Source organism: Tigriopus californicus, chromosome 8 (assembly GCF_007210705.1).
Source record: "Tigriopus californicus strain San Diego chromosome 8, Tcal_SD_v2.1, whole genome shotgun sequence".
In the NCBI taxonomy this organism is placed as follows: Eukaryota; Metazoa; Arthropoda; class Copepoda; order Harpacticoida; family Harpacticidae; genus Tigriopus; species Tigriopus californicus.
The window spans coordinates 9525941-9536360 of NC_081447.1; the positions used below are offsets into that span (position 1 = coordinate 9525941).

A 10420-nucleotide genomic window follows, 5' to 3' on the forward strand; every position below is an offset into this window, starting at 1 on the left:
TTTGATGTTTTACTGTACTTTTTTTTTTTCAACATGTACATTTGCTTATAATTCTCACACATTCCGTTTTATGACTCCGGTCCTTCGCCACCAGGTACAAGCTGCAATAAAACAAATAAACGCTCAATATATTGATTGTTTCTGAAGAAAACTAGTTCTATTTAAACTTGGGAACCACCACCGCTGAAAATGATGCCATGTTTTGATAATGCAATCATTGTGTTTGTTAACTAAGACAGATTGCATGGATATCGAACCATGATTTCTTCGAAGCCATTTCAAATAGATACTTGAACTTGGTTTCGGCGTAAGCAAGTTGTTCTCTTAAAAACAGGAACGAAAAACACCACAAAAGAAGCGTCACTTTTTTGTCCTCACCAAACCTTTCCCGCCAACTTCGGCTTAAACTAGAGGGATAGTCAGGGAAGTGGATCAGCCAGACACCCTGCAGCCCAAGTACCAAAACGTGTTCAAAGCAAATTCTCAAGTGGATTTTGTGACTTTTCTCTGACAAGCCCTCTAGCTTAAACTAATGATGCTGAATTTTTCTGTCTATTATTTGCATACATATTGTTCAAAGAGTGTGGCTAATATCATTTTTGTAACCATTGATGGTAGGTGCTTCAAATAAGACGTTTAAATATACTTAAAATGACTTCCATCATGTCTTTAAGTACAATTACTGCAAAATAATAATTAGGTATTCCTGGTCAAGAAAGAATTTGCTCTAAACACAATCAGTCAATATGTTATGGCCAATAATATTGTTTCAAGCAAATTGTTTCAGGAACATCTTGACCAACTCTCAAGTAATTTGGTGCTCTTGTTATGAATCCATGGTTCTCAATTTGGGAATGGTCCCTAAATCAAAAGTAGGCATAGTTTGGCTCTGAGCTACATATTACTCTATAAATTCATTTGAATGTTTTGAAATCATGGAAGGATTCATCTCAACAGATAACCTTTTTCAATTGTCTATTTTGGATCCTCTTGCTAAAAAACCTTTTCAGAGTCTAAAACTCAAATCTAGTCGGCTGGACTTCGGTCTCACTCTGTGTGCCATAAAAAAGCCTGCCTTTTATGTAAAATTCCTAATAAGTAGAAATTTGAACTCTACTCAAAAGCAACTCATCTATTTTTCACCAATTACTGATGTTTTTTGTCTGTAAATCAAAATTATCAATTGTCCATTATAGATATACCGATATGTTAATATTAGTGTACATGTACTTTTTTGCCTATTTCATACATTTCTTTTCTTAATTGTCAGTATAAATTCCTCATGAATTGATTCTTGTTCATTATCTTTCTATACATATTTTTGAGCAAATTTTGTCCAATATTTTACTGATTTTAATGACAATTTGCTTGTTTTTATTAAAGTTAATTCAGAAATATTTGGTATTTGAACAGAGTTGTATATCAAAGAGATCATTATTTACAAAAAAAATACACTTAAATGTTCTATATAGGTTAGGCAATCTTGTTTTATTTATACTAAAGTTACTGTCTTAATTCAACGCTATGGCCTAAGTTGGCGGACAAAGGAAAGCCGTGACGTTTCCTCTCTTTCTAGTCCCTGGCTAATCGGGTAGGGAGTGGTTTTAAAGATTAAGACTGGCTTTGAAAATCTCAACACATGAAATAGCAGGCACAAATGAAATGAAGAATGCCGATAACAAACAACATCAAAGGACTTGGAGACCCCCAAAAATGGCAGTTCTTGACAATTTCATCAAATGAGGACTTCACGCTTCAGCCAACGCAAACAAGTACTTCAACGATGTAGCATTACGTAGACCCATGATTCGAACTCTCTAATGCCTTTGGCAGGGTTTTTCTACATGTACATAGATGTATGATTGAAAAAAACACTCCATAAATTTTTGCAGATATTTCTGACACCCTTCTCGAAAAGCTTAGGTGCTTGCCTTGATTCTTTTTTTTGTGGACTTCCTTACCGTTACCGGGACTGGAATCCCAGCAGTTCAAGACGAGAAGATTATTCATTGGTCATTGGTCATTATTCATTGGTTATTTTATTTTTTAAGTTTTTTTCACGCGCTTTTCTAACCGCTACAGGGAATGTAATCCCCAGTACTATTAAAATGAAAAGTTACAGTTGGTCTATACTTTGCCATTTAATCTTTTTATGATATTTGGTCCACCAACGTATCTGAATCTGAATGTAGAGTTGATCTGGAATGCTAGTTATTTTTTTCCAAGTCTGATTTGAAAGATGTTACAAGATCAACAACGCCGGTATTCGGTATTCGCTTTACGAATATTAGAAGGAAGCACACAAAACAATGACAGTGCCCGAGAACGAAGACAGATGGAATTCATTGTTAAAAGTCCATTTTAGGTTGGAAGTCAATAATATTATTTTTGTTTAATGAATGTGCGCGGATATTGACATTAAAGATAAAAATTAGCGTTTAAAATCCAACTCAATCACTTTCGTTTCATCTCTATTTTGAGGATAAGTAATAAATGATTAATGAGCTCTATCAGACGCCTAAGTTTAAACAAAGTATTTTTCTGAGTCACTTTTGAGCGCAACGGATATTATTATGATGAAAGCGCATCAGCGAGTGTCCTACTGTCCTATTTTTCGTCGTTCCGTACCAATCAAATCAAATTGATGTCATCCATCGAAGATGATTTTACTCTAATAGAACGATGAATGGGATCAGTGTGGCTGATGTCGATGGCATTGAGCACCAAGCTGGTCTTGCGGTGTCATATTTTGATGGGTGACTTTCATTTAAACCATATTCTCGAATTTAGAAATTTGAGACAAAGCCCACAATAAGCGCTGGGGCGGGTCCGGATTCGAGTCAGAGTGCATTCGAGTCTTTTACTCGATTTTGGAGACATTGGCCAAACTCGAGTCCGGACTCGTGAAGGAAAAAAAAAATCTTTAGAATTTCGGAAGAGGAGTCTTTTTGCAAGACCTGACTCTAGTACAAGCCTCAAGTCCGGACTCGGCAAGTTTGGCAAAAAATCAAAGGACAAAGGACCACGATGATCAGCTAAGGCAGTAACAAACAACCATTCCGACCAGGAGGCGTGGCCTATGATGTTCTTACCATGGTGATGTGATTGCCATTGAGCAGAATCTGATCCAATTTGGTAACGCGTCGTCCCTCAGGCGTGGACTCAAACTCGGTCACATCCTCCAAGACCATGTTGACAAAGTCATCGAATCCCAAAAGAGTACCCACGATCTCTTTATCGTTCTTCATGATGATGTGAATGCGAGACCCAATAGCCTTGTCCACCAATTCTACAAAAGATTCATGTCCAAACGTGGTCACGGCTCGGCTGAAAGAGGGGTGCGGGTGGAGCGGATTGGCGTCCATTGCACTCAAACGGGAAATAGCCGTCGAGTCAACTGGGCCGGACCTACCCGCTCCCTCACCAGTTACTATCCCTAACTAGGCGGGCAAATTCTCATCTAACGGATAATCTAGCCTCACGGATCGGTCCCGGTCAAGGGCCAGTCAGAGTGGCAGCCCCGTGGGTCCCGTGGGCCCCGAGCCCCCCGTAATCTTAGGGCGTGGAGTTGAGAAAGGTAGACCCCAAGAGCCGTGTCCTAGTCTCTAGCCTTCGTTCGATTAACGCTTCACCGCCGAATGGACGATGGGCGGACTTTAATCGCCATTGACGGCCAGTCCCGACCGACTTGTCCCACCCGACAGGCGATGTTGCGACGAGAGGTCATCCATCATCAACTCTGGCCGCCCATTCCATCAGGCTAGACAGGGGAGGGGCACGGAAGCGGTCATAGTCATTGTGGTCTGGAGCGGGGGTCTCATGGGGCAATCAATCAGAGCCCGGGCCCAGTTCCTGGATCACCGATCACCAATCACCCGTATCCTATTGAATGGACTCACTTACCCAAGGGCAGAAGGGTCGAGGGGTTGTTAGTGTTCACATTGGCGGCCATTCTGGACGAGGGGGATTAACGGGTAAAACCGAGGAGGAGGAGGAGGAGGAGTGGCGCCCGCTTCTTTCAAAGTCGGCCACAGACAGTCAAACCATCAAAATATAAACACGTGAGCAGGTTGGCCAGACTTTGGATATCCAATGTGGCCAGATTACTCCACAAAAATTGCCCGATAGACCAGGTTTGCCGAGGCGATCGACTTGGATCATTGAATATTTTTCCTTAAGGAGCAATTAGTGGCTGCTTATGGTTCAATTGGCTGACCCCATACACAGGTCTAAATAGAGCTCGAGTAATAGAAATGGAGGGCGCTGCAATTGCATGTTTTTGTCCCAGCTGTTGCTGGGGGTCAAAAACTTCCATTCACAATTGAGATACTTAGGACAACTAAGATGCAAATCTGTACCATTGACAGTATGTCCAAATCCTGAAAACAATCTTCTGATACAACCCCTTGCCAAGCAACTACTCTCCTCCAGCAAGCTTCATAAAAACAGGTTTGAACAAGTTGTCCATCCCCATTTCTAATCATGAAATATTGCAGGGGTTTGATGGGGCTCAAGTTGCAATTTTCATCCATTGGGAACAGGGACAACAGGCTTTTGTTCAGGCTGACTTCCAGTGGGGTTGGAATTACCTCAAGCATGTAAAGGAGCAATCATGTCGCCCACATTCAAGTATGCATTTGGGAGATTGACACTAGTGCCCTGTATTTGAAGGGTACAACAGTGAGGTCAGTGCACTATTGGGGTTGAATTTTGAACCTTCAATTCTGTTTCCAAACAATGAGTTTACATGGATCCCAGATCAAAGCCAAACTCAATTTACTCTTCAGGCATCACTAACTGCAATAACAGCAAAACACGATTTAAAATATGTATTTTTGAGATTCAATTCGTACCCAGTTGCACCGGCTGCAAGTATCAGAAAGTTTTGTGAACGCACATTTTGAAATGCAACTGGGTAAAATTTAGTTCTGTCGCAATTCAAAATTTGCATTCACGAAACCACATGGGGTACCCCATTGAAATGGAATTCCAAATGCCACATCATTGCGTTGCAATTTTTGTAAATTTTTGTTGCACTTTAGAGATGCGTTGCTAAACAAGGGCAATCCATTGAATATTTGATTTGCTTTGCAAATGTTTGAATCTTTTTTTGACATGTTACATGTGTTATACCCCAAAAATCATGTTTCTTGATATTCTACTGCTCTTTGTACATGCATGTGTTTAAGATTAAAAGAAATTGGAAGAAAATAAGCCCAATGAACGTTTCATGGGAATATTTCAACTTGGTTTAAGCCGGATTTCACGAAAGCTCGTCGTCCCTTGACCCCCAGCGTCAGTTGACCTGAAAACCACCTCATTGAACTGGGTCACCTTGATCCATAATGTCAGACTACAAGTGAACAAAAGCCCCATTGAAAGACAGACTCACTGCCTGAGCCTCAGAGGCAGAGTTTGATTTTTGTCTACCCGAGGGTTTGACCCGGTTTGACCCTCTTGATCACTAGATCACACTAAATCACGATAAACCTTATTCTCCACCGATTAGTTGGCGGTGCTCATTTTTTAAATTTGTGGCAAAATGTTAAAAGGTTTAGATAGAGACTTTAAGGGTTTTTAATATCGTGTTAGGCTTGGCTGGGTTAGGTTAGGTAAGGTTACTTTAGGTTTTATTAAGTCAGGTTAAGATTAAAAAAGTAGCACCCCCAGCTAATCGGTGGAGAATAACGTTTACCCTAAATCACTGGACGGGGACGGTAACACTTTGTATGAAGTCTTAACTGTTGATGGACCTGCTGGTTGTTTGGTCAGGTCTGGTCCGGGCATTATAGTGTCAAACGGACTTTCAGAGTCCGATTTCGGTACTTAAGCTGCGTCATTATCAATTTGGAGCATTGCGTTACGGAATCATCACTGCCATCCTCAACACCATGATCCATCCAAAGAAAATGACGGACTTTTTCACCCTTACCTTACATGCGTCTCGTTTTTGATTAGATAGGAATGGATTGAACCATTGCAATTTAATTTCAATTCCTTTCCAAAGCAATGAGTTTACCTAGGCCCCAGATCCAAACCAACTTTCTAATATTTCTATTTAAAGCTACCTAGTTTGAATCTGGTGTTGTTGTGATTGCAGATAATGATGCCTGAAGAGTAACTTAAGCCTTAGAACTAACTCTTAAAGAACAAGCATTTACAAAAATGTGATTGGTTTGGGTCTGGGATCCATGTAAACTCAATGTTTTGGAACAGAGTTGAAGGTTCAAAATTAGCTGCAATGGTGCTCTAACCTCACTCTTGCATTCTTTTAATACAGGGCACCAGGATTGAGTGCAAAGAGAATGAAACTATGTAAGACCAGTATTTAAATTAGTAAAACAGGCTAAGTTGTTATTTCTCTCAAATGTTTGTAAAATGTGACAAGCACCACCCACTATCTTTGTGAATTAACTTCAATGAAGTTTTACTCACTTCACAAACTTAGAATATTAAAAATCATTAACCATTGCTAGAAGAGCAAACATATCTTTAGGATATCTTTGCTTAAAGAACAAGGTGAACAAAGCCTTTTTCATAAGTCCATAGGGCTTTATTGTATGTCTGTTGTGTGTGTACACATGTATGAAACTGAACATGCCATCTTTAGCTTTAAACCAAATAACTAGTCCATAATCAAGGAATCTTCAAATTCTTCACAACGAGGTTTCGAGAAGGTCCCTGAGGGACGTGGTCCATGATTTGATCTTTGGAAAAATCCGCTACTGCTCGGCAATTTACTTACAAGCACGTTTCACTGAACAAGACCTAGTCAACACCTCTCAAAATCAACTCCAGATTGCTCTTAATGACGTAATGCGCTTCTTGTCGGGAAAAACAAGAAACAACCATATTAGAATTGAGCAACTTTTCTCCGTCAATGGCTTCCATTCACTGAACCAAATAACAATTTAGAGCTGTTTGGTTGGAAGTTTGGAAAATTCTCAATAATCAAGCAAAAGGAATAGATAAGTCTTTTCTGCCTGTAGTTGATCTTCCCATAGCCACTCAAAGCACAATAAGACATGACCCTTGGCCCATGACCTTTGGCTCCTGCCCAGGGCAACCATTTTACTATCAATGCTGTCAAACTGTGCAATGCTCTCCCTGTTGAATCTCAAACTGTCCAAAAAATAGCTCTTTCAAGTCCGCCATCAACCAGTTGCTGCCCACTTATCCCCTGTGATATGTTACCTCAAACTGCATGTCCTAGTCACCAACTAATCCAGACCTGATTGGTGTCACATGTACCAAAGTTGAACTCGCAATGAAAAAAGTACCTGTACTTATAAATACATTCAAATCAAAAATGAAATCAAGTTATTAACCCCTCGGTTCCTTTTAGTCTGTGGCTGGTATGGGTTGATCTTGTTATATTGAGAGTAACAAGGGTGGGGCTTCATGAAAACTTTCAGGGTGTGCATCAAAACCATCCATCCAACGTAATGCCACGTTTTTGTAATCACGCAACTAAAGTACCAAAATCGGACTCGGAAAGTCCGTTTGAATGATAATCCTTGTGTGTGTTGGGTCTTTCATGGTTTTTTTATGAATTATGACTGAGATTCCCCTGGAACCTTGACGCTCAAGAGAGGGGAATGGAGGAATCCAGGCCATCCGGGTCCATGGGGAGGGCCAGCACGTGAGCATATTGGTGCACTGAAGGCTCAAACATTAGGCTTAAACATCACGCTCGAAGGGCTCAGCCGCAGTGTGCCAGTCGAGGGCCGGCCGAGCAAGCGGGACAGCGGAAGAGAGGCGTGCCATGGGTCTGGATGTGACGCGCGTGCACGGGGAGGTGGACGAGGAGCTCTTGTGTCCCATTTGTTCGGGCGTCTTGGAGGACCCGGTCCAAGCGCCCGATTGTGAACACGCCTTTTGCCGGGACTGCATTCGACAGTGGGTGTTGCGTCAGCCCACTTGCCCCGTGGACCGACAGCCCGTTACCGCCGCCCAACTTAAACCCGTACCGCGCATCTTACGCAATCTCCTGGCCAGGCTCGAGGTCAATTGCGAAAACGCCCGTTTTGGGTGTGCGGTGACGCTCAAACTGGATCTCCTACCCGGTCATCTCAAGGAATGCCCGCACAATCCTAAACGGCCCGTTCCCTGCCAGCAAGGCTGCGGTTTGACCGTGCCGCAGGATGAAATGCAGGTACGAGTGTTTGTCCCGTCTTCCTGGTCCTCGTGGTTCTCGTGGTTCTCGTGGTTCTCAGGGTCTTCAAGGACTGAGCCTCTCTTGTCTTCTCTGATCTGGGGAGTTTGAAACGGGCGGGGGACTCACTCACCTTTGAGGCGTCTCCATTGAACGGGGGGTATCAAACCAAGGACTTCGAGAGAGGGGGACTGCCAACACCGGAAACCAAAGTTTTCGGACCGCTCTTGGTCAGCCACTGAAAGGATTGATATCATAACTTTGAAACAAGCCACTTTACATGTCGAGAGTGAAAGCATGACTTCCCTGGGTTTGAAGATGGCTACCTTGCTTATTGGATTAGTTTATTTCGAACGAGAAGTGGCTCAGCCAGGCTATGGCCCAAAGCAGGCCGATTTTAGGGGAAACCCGTTCACAGTCCATATTTCGAGAAGTTCGTGATGAAACTTATTTACAATGGGCCTGAACTGTCAGGGGATAAGAGTCCGATCGGATATCATAACTTTGAAACAAGCCACTTTACAAGTCGAGAGTGAAAGCATGACTTCCCTGGGTTTGAAGATGGCTACGTTGCTTATTGGATTAGTTTATTTCGAACGAGAACTGGCTCAGCCAGGCTATGGCCCAAAGCAGGCCGATTTTAGGGGAAACCCGTTCACAGTCCATATTTCGAGAAGTTCGTGATCAAACTTATTTACAATGGGCCTGAACTGTCAGGGGATAAGGGTCCGATCGAGTAGCACACCAACCGTGACCTATGTTTGGCCGCATTTTGGCAATGCAGGTTACTCTTCCATTGGGTCCCTGGAGCTGACGAGAACTATCGGTAACACAATGGTTCATTTCATTTCAGGAGCACAATTGCATTCGTCAATTGCGTCAAGTGATTCAAACGCACGACCAAAAAATGTCCGAGATGCAGCAAGATTTGCGCGATTGCAAATATCAGCTCGCCGAGCAAAGACGAGAAATCAGTATCCTCAAGGTCAGTCATTTGCCGTAATTCAAATTTGGCTCAGCCTCACCTAATAATAATTGTCCTTCCTGCTGGCCTAGGATCTGATGCGCACAGCTCGCCTCTCACCCGCTTCCACCTTAAATCGCAGCCTGGCCTCGGGCGCCTCCGGTCCTCACCCAATCGGGTCTGGTAGTAGTATCGGCGGTGGTGTCGGCGGCGGCGGCCTGCCTGGCGGTGGGGGTCGGACTGTCACCCACCAAATCCAAGACGATGAAGTGATGCAGTGGTCGTCTTCGCTCGTCCGCGCTCGTGTGACCCGTTGGGGTGGCATGATCTCCACCCCTGACACCGTACTTCAGACGGTTATTCAACGGGCGCTCAGTGAATCGGGCTGTCCGGAACATATAGTGAATGAACTCATGGCCAATGCTCACGAACGCCGCTGGCCGCCCGGCTTGCTCTCTTTGGAGACCCGTCAGATGAATCGCCGACAATATGAGCAATACGTGTGCAAACGGATCCCCAATAAGCAAGCCGTTGTGGTGATGGCTTGCGATAACATGCACATGAGCGACGACATGATTCTCGAACCCGGGCTAGTGCTCATTTTCGCTCACGGGATCGAATAGGAATGAATGGCTGCTCATTAATGCCAAACCGCCCAAATAGTATGATAAACCGTAGATCTTGGCTCGTCAACGATCATCAGCGATCAAGAATACGGCTGAAATCTTGCTTCCGTGACTTTTTGACAAGGATTTTTATCGCCTGGGCTAGCTTTGAAATTCACCTACAATACAGTCATGCCTATTTCATGAATAATTATAAGAATTCACGCACTGAGAAGAATTCACGCCCAGAGAAATTGAAGTCGTTCAATCATTTTTGGTATTTCAGGGCGGCTTTACACTACGATGGAATGCCAGGATTGAATCCGGTTGGAGAATGGAAGTGGAAATAGTGCTGGGGCGAGTCCAGCGAAGGATTCGAGCCTTTCACTGGAATCGAATAGAACAAAAAGACTCACATTGGGAAATTTAAACCAAAGAATAAGATTTTTTCACAAATCCGCATTTGCGTCTTTTAGGAAGGACTCGGACTCAAGTGTGGACTCGCCCATCACTAGTCCTCCTTCCATCCTCAAACCGGATTCAATCATGATTTTTCATCGTAGTGTTAAGCCGCTCTAAGTAATGAGAGACACTGAGTTTGAATGATGTTCTCGGTGGTGGACAAGGGAATGATGTGAGGATCGAATATGTCAAGTTTTTGACCCTTACTTCTATTGCGAAATTAGTTCCATCCCT

At 43.1% G+C, this 10420-nt stretch overlaps 2 protein-coding genes across 2 annotated transcripts; one reads left to right on the top strand and one right to left on the bottom strand.

Moving 5' to 3' along the window:
• LOC131884940 (U6 snRNA-associated Sm-like protein LSm5) lies at positions 1 to 4241 on the bottom strand. The gene is made up of 3 exons (XM_059232838.1): positions 3904 to 4241; positions 3093 to 3289; positions 1 to 101 (listed from the first exon to the last, which is right to left on the bottom strand). Exons 1-3 carry the CDS (start codon positions 3950 to 3952, stop codon positions 69 to 71), a joined length of 279 nt encoding a protein of 92 aa, XP_059088821.1. The 5' UTR covers positions 3953 to 4241; the 3' UTR covers positions 1 to 68.
• A 3219-nt stretch (positions 4242 to 7460) lies between these two features.
• LOC131884934 (E3 ubiquitin-protein ligase NRDP1-like) lies at positions 7461 to 9983 on the top strand. The gene is made up of 3 exons (XM_059232832.1): positions 7461 to 8155; positions 9009 to 9140; positions 9212 to 9983. Exons 1-3 carry the CDS (start codon positions 7766 to 7768, stop codon positions 9740 to 9742), a joined length of 1053 nt encoding a protein of 350 aa, XP_059088815.1. The 5' UTR covers positions 7461 to 7765; the 3' UTR covers positions 9743 to 9983.
• Positions 9984 to 10420: the final 437 nt, after the last annotated feature.